Below are 15,633 nucleotides of genomic sequence, written 5' to 3' on the forward strand. Positions count from 1 at the left end.
TTGCATGAACAAAATTTCAATGAAATTGTATGGGTTTGTTTGTGGGTTTTGTATTTTTGTGTGACTTATCCATGAGTTCCTCTGAATCTCATTTAATTTTGTGGGTGTCTTCCTGTCTTTGAAGTGACTCTAATTGAAATGCAATTAACTATCTGTTGAAATGCCTCTATGAGCTATCGATGGAAATAAGATACATTTGTTGAAGCAATTGCTGGTACATGGTGAAATTTTCTCTCTTTTAAGCATATTCTTTATGGCTTTGGTTAGCAGGTTAAGTGAATCTTTCTCCTTGCTGGCAGAGTGGCTTTTCCTTTTCTGGTTTTCTTTCTCTTAACTTTGTATTCATAATCAAGTGCAATTTGTATTAAGCAAAAAGCAAAACGTAAATGTCCTACAAGTGGTCAAATGCTAGAGTAGCTCTATATTTCTTATTAAGCAGAAAAAATTCCTTCAGCGTGGAAAGAATCCACAAAGTTACTCATCAAACTCTTTTCTTTCCAAAGGTATTTTGCAAATGAGGTCTCTTCCAAGTCTAAACAACTTCAAGATGGTGACACGCTAGTGCAAGCCGCAGTGTGAATGCTACCAATTTCAATACCAAACGCAACTAGAGGTAAATCAGATATAAGTTAGCGCTTGTATAATTGTAACTTTTGAGCCACTCTAGAAAGAGAATCCAAAAAAAGACACTCAATAGCTCTCTCCTAAAGGTGTTCTCTCCTAAAGACACTCAACTGATTAGCTAGCCTAAGAGTTCGTTGTTAGCAGGCCCGGGGAGTACCATTAGTTGATGTTTAGGTTCTTTTTTTAAAAAAAATTCAGATTGAAGTTGTCTAATACCTATAGGAAGATGAAGAGAAAACATACTTTTATTAGCACATAATAATAATTTAATTGACTACTTAAAAACAAGGTGATTAAATTAAATTAAGTTAAATCAAAGAACTTTCAAGTTTCAACCACTTACCTGTCACTCTAATGAATGCATGTAGCTCAGATTTAAACCCGGTACCATTCAACAAAATCTAGACATTTCACAGAGGTAGAAAAATTTGAGGGCATATATCTTATATACGTGTTCAAAAGATAGGGCCACTATCCAATCAAGTCTTCTTCTTTTTTTTGTTGGGGACCTAAAAAGGGAACAAGCAAAAAATATGATTAAATCCAAACACGGATTGGACCTAGTATTACCATATTTGGTTTTTTGATATGGGATCTATCATCATGTAAGATGAGGAAAAATGTCTCTTAAAGTATAAAATAATTTTCTCCACCATAGTTATTCTAAAATTAGTACATGAATACTTGCCAAGCTTAATGAGTGGGCTTAAGGTAAGGACCTTTGCATACTTTAAAAGTAATTTCAAATAGCTTTTAGATTTAGTTTCATCATAACATGTGAAGTAACTTGAAAGTTCAAGTTTCGTTATGTAAAAATTGTATGACAAATCAGAAAATCAAAGACCAATGCATATAACAGGACTTGTTCCACCCAAGTCTTTTATGACAAATCAGAAAATCAAAGACCAATGCATATAACAGGACTTGTTCCACCCAAGTCTTTAAGAAGAACCCGGCATACATGTCTTTATCCACGATTCCAAGTACCGCAGCTCTTCGTTGCTTATTGAATGGTCAAGATCAGGATAAGCCTGTGAAAAAAAGATTTTCAAGAGTCCTAAGCAAATCAAGAAAGAATTTAAGAAAAATATTGCAATATTAGGATGTATTACCTTAAACTCACAGCTAACACCAACGTGTGCAAGGAAAGGAGGACCAACTTGTCCAGCTTCAAACAATACAGTTGTGTCAGCCATTCCATGGGACCACAAAATAGGTGTCTGCACATACATTCAGATTCATAACCAAAACAGAAGTAAATTGAAGAGTTACATGCAAATCTTAATATAGAATACAAATTTGTCTTACAGCCTTCTAACTCAAAGTGTTAGTTTCCAAATGATCAGATATGCGTCGATGGCAGTGGGGCCTATTATCAGATATGACCAGTTGAATCTAAATCAGATGGGCCTACTGGTAGACATAAATGACTAAGAATATTAAAAAAAGGGGGATTATCTGACTCTAGTAAGATCTGCTACTTGGACTAGAATGTGCTAGTAGGTGCCATGTAGATCCTCAGACCTAACTCTTGCAAACATCAGGCATTGAACTCTGCTACAGAGTTGTTAGTGTCAATGCATACAAGTTGTTTTAGTGAACGAGTTTCAAGCAATCCAACACTATTTAACTGCAACCTATCACCAAATTAAAATCTATGCCACCAAACCATAGTTGATGCACTAGAGAAACTTGTAGATGAGCAATTATTCTCATTACAAATAACAAGATTACATTTGATTTATAAAGAAAATGCACGACAATCCATAGCTAAACTAGGAGATGAATATGACAAGATGGAGGACAGAGTGAGGGTTTCTTTCTTTTTTTTCTTTTTTCTTTTTTTTTTCTTTTTTTTTTTTTTTCCCTTTTTTAATGTTAGAAATTCAGATTCTACACTAATACTCAAACCCATTCCCCCCCCCCCCCCCCCCCCAGGGAGGACAAAGTGAGTATTGAACCAAATGTATTACACCACTGATGCAAGAAGCATAATCAATTTTTTATTTCAGAATTTATTATTTTTGATTTCATATATGAATTTTGAATTTAGGCTTTAATTCATTGAGAATTTTATGGGATGTAATTGTGCATCAATGTAATCCCTAAAGTTCAATAAAAAGAGGCTCCAGGAATGGTTTGAGAAATTGTATTTGGAATGGTAATCTTCTGATGAAAATTTCTTCAGCTTGGTGGTGATTCCATGCCCCTACATAGTGAAGCCAAGGGTTTCCTATCCTATCCTTTTAATTCCTATTTTCTTTCAAATGCGTTATGCATCAACCACTATCCCGTTGCTCGACCATCCCTCAATGATATGGTTGAGAACCTATCTACAAAATGTTTGCTAAGATCTTTGCTTCATATGCATCCAAATGGCAAGTCAAGAAGATACTAAAATAAATATAAAGAAAAGATAAAGTTTTTAAACTAAGTCTAAAACCACATCACAGTGTTTTTGAAGAAAGGTACCCTCTTCGCATTTGGTGAAATTTTTTCTACCATAGACGAACTAAAAGGAACAAATCCACCGAAGACTGCACCTCCTCCTAGAGATTTTGGGTACAGCAGAACACTTGCCAATGTCAAGGCACCTGCAAAAGAGTTTTTTAAATTTGCATATTATAAGAACTAACTAAAATCAATGATGTATACAATATTTTTCTGTGTCCATTTATTTATTTATTTTTGGGGGGGGTGTTGGGGGGTGTCGTGGGGGGAGGAGATTGGCAAGGGGGATCGTATTGAAGAGCAATGAGAAGAGGGAGACCTCCTTGACTGAATCCACACACAAAGACATTATTAGGATCTGTGCCAGCAGCTATTTCCTTATCTATTATAGCATGCACAGTCTGAACCGCTTTAAGCACACCACTTTCATCTTTTGGAGAATTCTGATTCATGTCAGAAAAATAGTCTTCAATAAATGCAACAAATTAGCATATCAACTAGTATTGTACCAAAGCAATTCACAATCCCCTCCCAGAGATTCTTTAAGCCTTGCTACATCACTTTAACTATAGCAAGAGCAACTGACAAATTCTAATAACTGATAAGATTCAAGTGGAGATGAACGTTTGCACTAGTGGTACGACATATTTGGTTCAGTGTCAGATTGAGACTAGTAAAAGCCAACAATGCAATCAAACATCAATGGTATGACCTTCAGAAATCTAAAGACATTATTTAATATTTTTCTGAAGTTAACAGTGTATCAGAAGATTGTAGCACCTCTGACAGAAGGTTGACTGAACCACTTTAAGCTAGCTGGGCTCTACTCCTATTAAGACCCTTGTTCCACTTGATCATGCATAAATAAGTGCCAAGTCAATTTGACTGATGCCAATCATCAAGCATTAGCATCAGATGAACTTATAAGTAAAGCCATCATAAACGAGGCTCTGCATATTAAAAGTAGTCAATTACCATTCTACTATCACAACATAAATAGCAACCCATCGAACAGAATTCAACTTCATACAAGAATTACCAGTAAATCCCTTATCAGGAGCTTCTTGTTTCCAACAAAACCAAAAAAAAAAGTCAATTTTTGGTTCAAACAATGCTATAGACATAATTAATTTCACAACTTTTTTTCAAAACCTGTTGCGGTGGCAGATTATAATTGGTGCAACATTATTCCCACATGGGACCGCCACTATCATCACTTTATGGCACACCAATCACAAACTGCCATCTCAACAAATGTGAAATTTGTAGTAAAGTTCTTGTAGGGTTTGGTTTACCTCCAGTACTTTTTTTAATTAGACATCTCATTTTCTTTTAAATATACAATGGTTTGCACACCAATCAAAAACTGCCATCTCAACAAATGTGAAATTTGTAGTAAAGTTCTTGTAGAGTTTGGTTTACCTCCAGTACTTTTTTTAATTAGACATCTCATTTTCTTTTAAATATACAATGGTAAGTAGTAGTGAGTTTCAATCTCCACCTTTTATTTAGTTATTGGGTGACATGACAATTTCTTATTAAAACAAAAGGAAATTCCAACTAAAAAAGTATTGTGGGTAAGCCAAACCCTTCTTTGTGTACTTAGACTTACTGATTTCATATACATATATCATCGTGCGGACTGAACTCACATAGAGATTTAAGCAGTTAAAAACAAGCTAATGAAATCTAGCTAAATAACACTTCCTTCCCTTGTAAGAGTATGGTGGAAGGTGGGGTTGTAGCTTGTAGGTTCAAGACCCACAGTGTATGCATGTAACTCACCTTATAAACCAAAAAAGAGAGAGGGAAGCATAACTTACAGCTGTCACAGGAAGCTCATGAACGTCAAACCATGAAGGCATCACAGCACCATCTACAAGGAGAAGCAAAGACAGAATGGCATTAAGATGAAGAAAATATTAAAAGTATCTTCATCAGAAGGAGTAAATCTTTAACTTGTTATGCCGATGCTGATACATGCTCTATAGCTTGATGTTACTCATTATTAACATACAAATCAAGGAAGCCACACCAAGAAAGTAATACTCCCTATGATAAGGCCCAGAGATAATTGAAGAGAACTAATGAATAATGAAAAAGCAACACTTCAATCGGACATCCCAAAGACTTGAAACGATTATATAAATTTGTAGTGGTTAGAAATTACTCTGAATATATGGAACAATAAATTTTTTATTAATATCATTTTAATTCATAGACCAAAGGGCATTTTCCAGGGATGACCTTATATCTGCTATTCTACTTTGATGTGAAAATTTTGCATTTACAAGCCATGCAGAAAACCTTGAACTCCCTGAATATGTCTTCTAGAAGAACCAATGAGGAAAAATCATAAAGGATACCCATGGACCAACAAATTCAACCCAGAATGATGAAACACAAACGAAAAAATTATACTTTATGATAATGAAGCAAAATGTTTATCCCTCTAGTAATGAAACGGTAGCCAAAGACAGATCAATAATCCATGTTTTCACAAAGGAAAAAGGCCATAGCCAGAAAATTATTTTATCGCCATTTACAACATGCAACATCAGAAGTTAATCAGGATTGAATATTTTAAGAATACAATGACCATCAACAAACCAAACGAAAATGGCATCTGTCTTTATTTCTTTTAATTTGAAGTTTTCAGAAAAATTTGTATGAATAGAAGAATTTACATGAACAAGTACCGCCAAGAATCATAATTCTGAAAGTCTAATATATTGTGCCATTACATCAGTTTTTTTAGGGTGACTTCTTGCTACTCTATAAGCTATGAATCTCATGTCTTGAAAGTCAAGATGGCACATATCACAGTGCATTAGTGACTAAAAAAGAAATTATAGTTTTTCATTTCAATTTGTTGTTATTAGCTTACCATTATGCTCCCTTTACAGTATCCTTCGAATAATCCAAATAAAAATTTGATTAAGTCAGAAACTATAATGGCCTTGAGACCCCTGGACTACAGTAGGATGATAGGTGCTCTAATTGCTAGGCAAATATCTCTAATTTATTAGATATGTTAGAGCATTGTAATTTGAGAGATTGATGTACTGCTACTCAAGTACACCGCTGGTATACCTGGAAATTCTCTTTTTTGATCAATAAAATTTCGTTACTTATTAAAAATTGCTAGGCAAATATCAGCACTTGCTAGGTTGTACTATCCAACTACAGGCAAGGCTGCACAGATTTGATCAAGGCGAGTCTACCACCTTGAGATAGTAGATTGGCTCTATAGCATTGTGGCCTTTAAACAATGTTTTTTGAACAAGGATTGATACAGATAAGAAAACGTGACAAAACCACCCAAAAAAGAAAAACGTTCTGCAAAAAACACGTTCGAACTGCACCGTTTAAAGTTGCAGAATGTTACACTGTAACAGCCCTTCATGACTGCAATGTCAGTACTGTAGAAGGCTGTGGGACAAGTACTCCATTACACCACTCCAGTGCTCACTGTTTTTCTCACTCCATTTTATTGTTTTTGTCTCCATCACCCAAAGTTGTATAAAATCAATACTCTTGCAAACCGTCCCAAGATTCCCTTGGTACCCTACAAGTTTCATGTAACTAAAATAATTTCGCTTGCAAACCGTATCTTCATGAAACGCGAATACCTGGTTATTAGTCATAAGCCAATAAAAAGGACCACAATCAGACACAGCAGGCTCAAGTCTCAAGAACTCGTACTCGGAAAATCTTATCCTATCTTCTAATTTTTTCCATGCCCATGTTGCCGAATCAAATATCTCACACCAAAGAGAATAGCATGAGTTGTCCCTGATGCCTGAGAACTTGGGTTCTGAAAACTGAACAATTTTATAGCGCAATGGATTTGATCTAAGCACCACCATCGCACATCTTTTGGTTTCGTACCGTGTTTTAGGATTCGGTATCTGCTGCCATTGTTTTGTGCTCGGCTTACAAACAAAATACTCAGGTACTCCCAAAATTCTTGTTTCAGAACTCTTCACGCACAATAGAATACCTTGTTTAGTGGAGGCTTCGATTTGTACAGGACCGGACAAAAAGTCAAGAGAGAGTTTAGAATCACAATCCAAACATTGATGGAAACAAACTCGGAAACGGGTTTTCTTGCATAACCCCGAATGAAAAATTCAGAAATCGTTTTTGTCTTGTTAGAATGTTCTTGCTTGAAACTTGTAATTTAGCAAGTTCCAGGCTTTTGAAACTAGCCTGCACCTCCCAATATCTTTTAAAGTTGACCGGCTCAAAATCTCAAACACTAAATCCGAGTAAGAGCAGTAGACTCCCCTTTTCTTCGGCAGTAAAAAATGTTTTTGAACCAAGAAATCATAGAAACACAATTTAAAAAAGTCAACGTAGGAGTAAAAGAAGAAGAAGCTATGTTCATTGTTTAGTTGGTGAAATGCAGAACTAAATTTGTAATCATTTTATAGGTAGTTCGTGTTTGTGTATTTGTATACTACTACTATTAAGGTGTTTTCCGAATTTGGTTCGAATTTTGAATCCATCAGTATAGTACCACTTAAATTCCTCTTTGAGTCCAATCCATTAAAAAAAAAAAAAAAACTAATACATTTAACATTTACAAATTTCAATTTCAATTGGGTTGAGCATGCAATTGCAGGTTCATAATTAAAGTCGACAACTTTATTATCAATCCAATTAAAAAAAAAAAACAAAAACAAAGATTCAAACTTACTGTTACAAGTGACTGAATTGGAAGGAGCAGAAGGGAAAGACCAAGTTGTGTTTTTGAATTCTGGGGAAGTGAAAAGGGATTTGATGGGTTCATTGGCTGGGCCTGAGTCCCCTAATCCATGTAGCCGAACAATAAAGCTTCGATTGTTAGCCATTGAATGTGTGTGGGTCTTTGACTTTAGAGAAGATAGTTGTTGGTGTGAGTGCAGGGGATAGTAACACAAACCCAATGGTGCTACTCAGAGTGATTGCTAAGGCTGTAATTGGCTTTGCAAATAGAGCAACCTTCATCTCTGCAATTTTATACGGCCCTTTTGACTTTTTGTATTTTAATTTTTTTTGCAAATTTTTGGAGGTAATTTGCAGGCTAGCACAGTGAGGGGAAAGAATATATTAAGTTAATATGCCTTTGAAACAATTTTGCAAACTAGCATCTTGCGTTTTTGAAACTGAGATTGATGACAAAATTGAGGCTTTCAAACTCGAGTTCTACTACTGGTGTGGAGCAATTTAGCCACGTGGAACTCGAGTTGGAGAGACTTGAGTTCCATAGAAGCAGATTTGAAGATGGAGAAGGAGAAAAGGAGTGGAAGAGAAGGAAAAGAAGATCCAAATCAAAAGAAGACGACCAAGAGAAAACTGGATCTAAAGTAGAAAATCTGGAGATGGAGAACGCAGATGATGTAGAACACTGAAGAAGATCAAAACTGGATCTAAGGAAGAAAAAGATCTGGATTTGGAGAACATGTAGAACGCCAAAGAAGAAGAAAAAAGGGGAAGCTGGTGAACCATGCAGGAACTCGAGTCTTTAAGACTCGAGTTCCAGGACCATTCCTTCAATCTCGAGTGTTAGAAACTCAAGTTCTACATTAAACCCGAGTTTTAGAGTCTTGAGATGCTAGTTTCTTATATAGTTTTGCAAACTTGACAAGTAATGAAAATATTTAAAAAAATAATGTTAAATGCAACAAAAAAAAAAATCCAAATTTTTGGGAACAAGGTTTTGAAAATACCTTCTTTCCCCCTTGTCTTCATGTGAAAAACAGTTGTCGTACAAGAGTACGAGAATGAATTGTTTTTAAGGTTGTTGCTTCGTCAAAACAAACACAATACCTTGAATTGGTTTTTTTTTTTTTTTTTTTTTGGGTTGAGTTGGGTTCTACATTTTTCTTATCAAAGCTTAAATTGATGAAAATAATGTTGATAAAGCTTTCAACCAAATATATGTGTTTTTGGGTTTTGAAACCTTATTTGAATTTGTTAATTTGACTTATTTTGGTAATTTTTTGATAACTACTTATTTTGGTTATTTAAGGCTTAATTTTGCTGAAAATTGAAGATGAAATATTAGGCCTAAATGGATCTAAGTTTTTTTTTTTTTTAATTTTTTTTTTTTACTTAATTCTTAGTTTCTAGCAAAACAAAACACAATGTCTCTTATTTTAATTGAAATAGAGAAAGTCTATTTCACGGTTAAGATTTTATTTTTTAGATACCACATTAATGATTCAATCAAAATTCATGATAATTTTCTTCTCAAAAAATAAAATTAGAAAAAAAAAATCTTGTTAACTTAGCCTATTCATATATAATAAATATGTTGTCGGGTGAAGTTACTTTTATTGTAATTAACGAGAATTAATAATTGAAACTTAATCTTAATTTCTCATATTAATTGAAACTCCCACATTAAATTCAAGCTTCATTTAAACCCATCTTGAACCTATCCTACTCTCAACATCATCTCCTCTCTAGCTTGCACTTTATTCTCATTAACAGTGAGGTCCTAATTCCTAAACCAATTTGCTTCAAAGACATGGCCATGCCCAAAGCATTGGTTATCATCATTGCCACTCTCTTGCTTTGCTCAATGATCTTCATTGAAGCTGCAAATGCTGAATTTATTCAATATGGAACTATAACAAAAGGCGATGAACCAACTTGCACTGGTTCGAGCTGTCTACCTCCACCGTCCAACCCTTATCGAAGAGGTTGCGAGGAGATAGAGCAATGCAGAGGTGGATTAGGTGCTGAAAATAATAATGAGGATTTGGAAAATAAAGAGTTAAGGACAAAGCAAATGGGGCTTGAAATAAATTCACCATCACCTAATTCGCCAAGTGGGCCTTGAAATTAATTCTCAATACTTGTTGAGGAAGATCCTGAAAGTATAGGCATAGATTTCACCATTTTCTAGTTAAAGATTAATAGTAGTGTGGTGATATCCAAGAAATAAAATCTTAATCGTGAAATAGACTCTCACTATATTTCAATTAATAATAATCCCTAATAGTCTTCAATTTTTTTTTTTTGGGTAGACTTTGTATTAATTGTTGATATTATTATCATTATTATTTTTTTTTTGAGATAGAATTCTACTTTAATATAATCTAAGTGTATATGTGTGAAATTTCTTCCTAGAGACTAGAACCCCAGTCTTTATCCATCCCCCTCCCCCAAAGATCCCATAAGAAATGATACACCCTAATGGCCTAAAAAAATAAAGTATTACTACAACATAAATTATTAATTCACAACTCCACCTATCAACCTCAGAGGCTCAAATCAAACAAGCAAAATTATCTTATAGAGCACTTGCATATGTTGTTCACTTGTAACATGTGGAATTCACATATTTATAGGCACAAAGAAGAAGAAATTGTTACCAAAAAGAAAAAAGAAGAAAGAAGAAGAAGAAGAAGAAATCTGCATATACAATGAACTAATTTTTTCCCCTCTTAAATTGCAATGCAGTTTACAGTTTAGAAGCTTGAATAATTGGTATGTCTTTTCAAATAGCATTGCAATTTTGTAATGAAACAAGAGGGGTGTGTTGCCACTAGTCAGGAGATTGGGGATTGCCTTTCTTTTTTGGCTTCCCATTGTACACAATGAAATTTCTCATTAGATAATAAAGATCTATTGTTGTAATTCACAAAATTGGCAATCTTTTTTTTTTTTTCACCTTAAGAGCAACCGCATCAGCTCTTCTAAAAGATTCCGTCTATTTTACACACACACACACACACACAAAAACCTACTTTTTCTATTTTACATCATCACTTTTATAAAACACCTACATCAGTTAATCTATTTTACAAGATATTTCAATAAAATATTCATTCCTCATCAATTTTTTTTCCCTAATAGTCATACTTTTTTAATTTAAACTTATATTTTAAGTAAACTACCAACAATGGTGGCTCGACCAATGGAGTCGCTTGTGGTGGAGGTTTGATGGCCGAACCACCAAAATAGTGGCTCTAACGAATGCCGCCGGATTGGTCTCACCGCCCACCGTACCGCCGAATAGTGACCCAACGGTGGGTGGATTGTTAAAATAGTGGCTTCGACAAACGCCGCCAGTGCCCAAACTACCAAAATAATGGCTTTGGTGACTACCGGCAGATTAGTGTCTCCGACCATCGTATTGTCATCATTGGTGGGCCAACTATTGTAATAGTGGCTCTGATGACTGCCGCCGAATCGATGTCTTCGACCACCATACTACTAGAATCGATGACCGAACTGCCAGAATAGTGGCTTCGACGACCGCCAGGATATATATATATATATATATATATATAGCATTAAAATTTCAAAAAAAAAAAAGTTATCAATTCTAAATAAATTAATATAGGGAATCATCAGCGAGAAAAATCACTAAAGTTATAGCCACCTCTTCCAAGTTGGGGACAAGGCAGGTTTCTATCTTCATTCTTCAACATGAGAAGCTAAGTTTAATTACCTCACCAAGCCAGCAATAATAAAAGAAATACAGGGAATCATTAGTTCTAAAGAAACAGAGGAAACCATTAACAAATTAATAAAAGACATGACTAATAAAGTTCAGCCACCAATCTTCCAAGTTGGGGGAGACTTCTCACTTTTAAACAGACTTGTGAAGAAACATTATGGGCAGTGTTTATTCCATACATGCATGCAAAATGCTATTTTTCCCGAACATTATTTCTTATATATATATATCCTCAAGACACCACCTGGCTATTAGTCAATGATATTAGAAATTAAACAAGCTGACCTTCAACACGAAGCCAAGTTTCATTACCTCACCTCACCAAGGGAATTATTAATTAATTCTAAAGAAACATAGGGAACTATCAAAAAAAAAAAAAAAAGACATGACTAAAATTTTCAAATTGCATTCCTTTGAAACTCTCTTATGCATTGTCATCTTCATTTGCATGCAATATATCTCAGTGGCAGAGCTAGGAATTTATTTTTGGGGGGGGGCCATATATAAATTTTTGTGTGTGTGTGTGTGAAATGTAAAATAATAATATACAATACTTCATAACTCAATTTTTTCCCTTTTTTTTGTGGAGATAATTGTTAAAATACTTATGTGTTCATTTTAAAGATGATGAATGTTTAATTATTGTAATTTGTTGACATATGTATTTATGGATTGTATTTTATTTAAATGAAAATTAAGTTTATTTTTAGACTTTCTTAAATATATATGTATATTATCAAGTATGAGGAGCCAAAATGATAAGGTTATTTAAAAATTTACAAAATTTTTAGGATATTTTCAAAAAAAAAATTATTTTTTTCAAAAATTTTGGGGGGGCCCAGGCCCCCCTTGGTCATCAAGTGGCTCCGCCACTGATATATCTGCTTAGCAGATTTTGACAATCTCTAGGGCACTTGCCCAACGGCTACATAAGCAAAACAAACAGTCTTCATCAATGGCTTCAATTGCAAGAATCCAGCCAACATACAAGTACAGCCAGACATACACAAACCATAAACTATGGCAACAAGTACAAGTACAGCCACCTTCAACAAGCAAAACAAGCAAAGAGAATGACAAATTATTTGAGTGCTATTATCCTTGCACAAATTATCTTGTATAGAATGACAAAAATAGAGATATTGCTTCACCCAAAACAAAATGACAACAACAGAATCATAGATTAAATTGAATAATCAAAGTGCTATTGTCCGTGTACAATACAAAATTTACAACATTGCTATTTTCCTTGCACAAGTGAAGACTACAAAAATATATCTAACATGATTAGAGATTGAATAATCATGTTCCCTGCACAAGTAAATACAACAAAAGAGATGTCTAACATCAAATCATCTATGTCAACTATGTGCTAGTATCTTTGCACTATACAAAAAATTACTTAATTAGATATTGTCAATAATAATATTCAATTATGATGGAAATTTAGACCTTAACCTCTCCAAGATTTCCAAACGATGTAGACGAATATATTCTTTTTGCTCAGTATCCATGGTTCTTGTATCTTTCATCATAATTTCATCTTCCACATTCCTCTTTTCTACTTCATTATTCTCTTCCTTGATACAAATCAACTCTCTTCGTTCTTTGGGTGCAGTGCGCATTAACTCTCTTCGTTCTTCTAATGCAATGCGCATACTTTCCTTTTTCTCCTCATGCATTCTCCTCTTTTCTTCCTTAATTTCATCCAATTGGGAGGAAAGTATTGGGACCACATCATCGCAATTCTTTCTTTTCTTTAATTTCTCATTTTCGGCCTTCTTGCCTTTGGGTCTCTCCAAGGTGTCGTCAGAGTTCAACTCATCATTATCGTCATCTAGATTTATTGAGCTTGCAAAAGTATGACAAGCTTGTGTGACTGGCTATCTTGTGCGGACCTTCACATTATCTCTTAACGTCAACCACTTAGCTTCATTCCTCAAAATTCTCCAACAATGTTCCAATTGAAATGCATTTTCACTATTATTTTTATACATAGTTTTTGCATCATTAATCTACAAAAGTAAAAAAATTTAAAATAATGAGAATCATAAAACTAAAAGTGCATTGATGTACAATACATATTAGATGTTGAGTCGAAATACCTTGTCATGCTCAAGTGTGGTTAATTGGTTACTAAAGTGACGCCCTATTATAAGAGAGTACGGATTTTAAAAAAATTTAGCCTCTAATGGGCTTTTGATTGATGACATTCGGTTCTATTCTAGGCATTTTACAAAATTACATCACTCTCATAAAAGGAGAGAAGGTAATAAGGTAGCTCACTGTCTAGCTCGATATGCCTTGCATATCTCATATTTTGTAGTATGGACGAAGGATGTTTCACCACAAGCATTTCCTGTATTCCGAGTTGGATTAGCCAACTTTCAATAATATAGTGCTGCACAATCTTGTTTCTCAAAAAAAAAAAATTTGGGACTTCATTACCAATAAGTTTAGTTACACAAAAACTTTCATAATTTTTTTAAACAATTGTTTTTTTTTTTTTTTTGAGAGTTGTTTTTGTTATCATTTTTAAATAAATGGAATGTTGTAATTGTTATATAATAAAGATGGTGTATGTGGAATGTGGCTTCCTATATTAATTCGCAAAACAAAAGACTTCTTTTTTATTTTCTTTTTTCTTTTTTCTTTTTGAGGAACCAAAAAAAAAAAAAAAAGACTTGTTGAAAGTAGCATAATGTCTTTTTTTTTTTTTTTTTAATAAAACACACATTCAAACCAACACGCCAACTTCAAAACTGCTAGCGGCAATTAGAGTCGCGAAGTTGGTTATAAACACACACACACCATGCAACACAAGCGATGTAATTGATTTATTATGCATAATGTAATTGATGCATAATAAAGATGGTGAATGTCACAAGTTTAATTTTTATATGAAAGAAATATTTTACCAATAACAACCTAGTAGTTGTCCAAAAATAATAATTTGTTAAAAATAACACGTTAGTAAAAAAAGTTATATATTAGTATGATTTTTTTTTTTTAATTGAACCCATAGTATTAGTATATTAGTATGATTGATATATATATATATATATATATATATATATATATATATAGTGGCGACGCCACGTGCAACTCAGGGTGTTCCTAGGAACACCATGACCTGAAAAAAAAATTAATTTTTAATATTTACTCTGTATTAGGAACACCCTCAATCACAGAATTAGGAACACCCTCAAATTATTAAAATAAAATAAAAAATTTATATGTTCTACTTTCAAGCCAAAAAAAAAATTGTAACAGAGCCAAGCCCACGGCAAGCCCAACATATTACAAACCCACGGATTCTCCAAAAAAAAAAAAAAAAAAACAGAGCAACGCCTCAGTCCCTAAAGGTCTAAATCAGAAATCACTAAAGGCTTTATCAAAAAAAGAAAAGGAAACCACTAAAGGCCTAAAGCAAACCTAAACTCAGTCCCTCAGAGCAACGCCGCTTGAGCCTCAAGGCAACAGACGGAGATCAGATCGGTCACAGCTCGCTCATCGAAGATCGGATCAGTCACAACTCGCTCGTCGGACCTACAAGTCGTCGTTGCTTGTTGCTAACCCTCATCGGAGGACGGAGATCAGTAGATTGTTCGTCGTGACGTCGCCTCGTCACTGCCTCAGCGACCTCAGCCTTCAGGCTTCCCTGCTCGGTTGCTCTGGTGCTCCCTCCCTCAAGGTATTTCATTTCTCTCTCTCAGTCTCTCACACACACTCTCTCTATCTAAACTGAAATGAATTAAACTCTCTCTCTCTCTCTCTCTCTCTCTCTCTCTCTCTCTCTCTCTTTATTCTTTAATAAGACTAACTCTCTCTCTCTTTTGATTGGCCGAACTTTAGCTTTATTAATGTTTTGTCATTTTGTCTGTTTTTAACTTTTTGAATTTGGCTTTTATCAGTTTATCTTATCCGTTGGTGTTGGTGAGATATTAATTGTCTTTTAGTGTAATGTGTGATTGTGAAATTTTCTGATTGGCAGGGGGCATCACTCATCAGGCATGAGGTGTGCTTGTTGGTTGAGTGTGGTGGGGGTAGATGGGCACATGGGGGGCCGGGCTGCACATTACATTGCTTTAGTGCTTTAA

General features: G+C 34.4%; 1 protein-coding gene across 1 annotated transcript; it reads right to left on the reverse strand.

Annotated features, from left to right (window-relative positions):
• Window positions 1-1,565: 1,565 nt before the first annotated feature.
• LOC115963567 (probable carboxylesterase Os04g0669500) lies at window positions 1,566-7,959 on the reverse strand. Its single transcript, XM_031082618.1, has 6 exons — window positions 7,778-7,959; window positions 4,899-4,951; window positions 3,395-3,518; window positions 3,097-3,218; window positions 1,737-1,844; window positions 1,566-1,655 (listed from the first exon to the last, which is right to left on the reverse strand). Exons 1-6 carry the CDS (start codon window positions 7,929-7,931, stop codon window positions 1,566-1,568), a joined length of 651 nt encoding a protein of 216 aa, XP_030938478.1. The 5' UTR covers window positions 7,932-7,959.
• Between the last annotated feature and the right edge of the window lie 7,674 nt (window positions 7,960-15,633).

This window comes from Quercus lobata, chromosome 10 (genome assembly GCF_001633185.2).
Source record: "Quercus lobata isolate SW786 chromosome 10, ValleyOak3.0 Primary Assembly, whole genome shotgun sequence".
NCBI classification, from domain to species: Eukaryota; Viridiplantae; Streptophyta; class Magnoliopsida; order Fagales; family Fagaceae; genus Quercus; species Quercus lobata.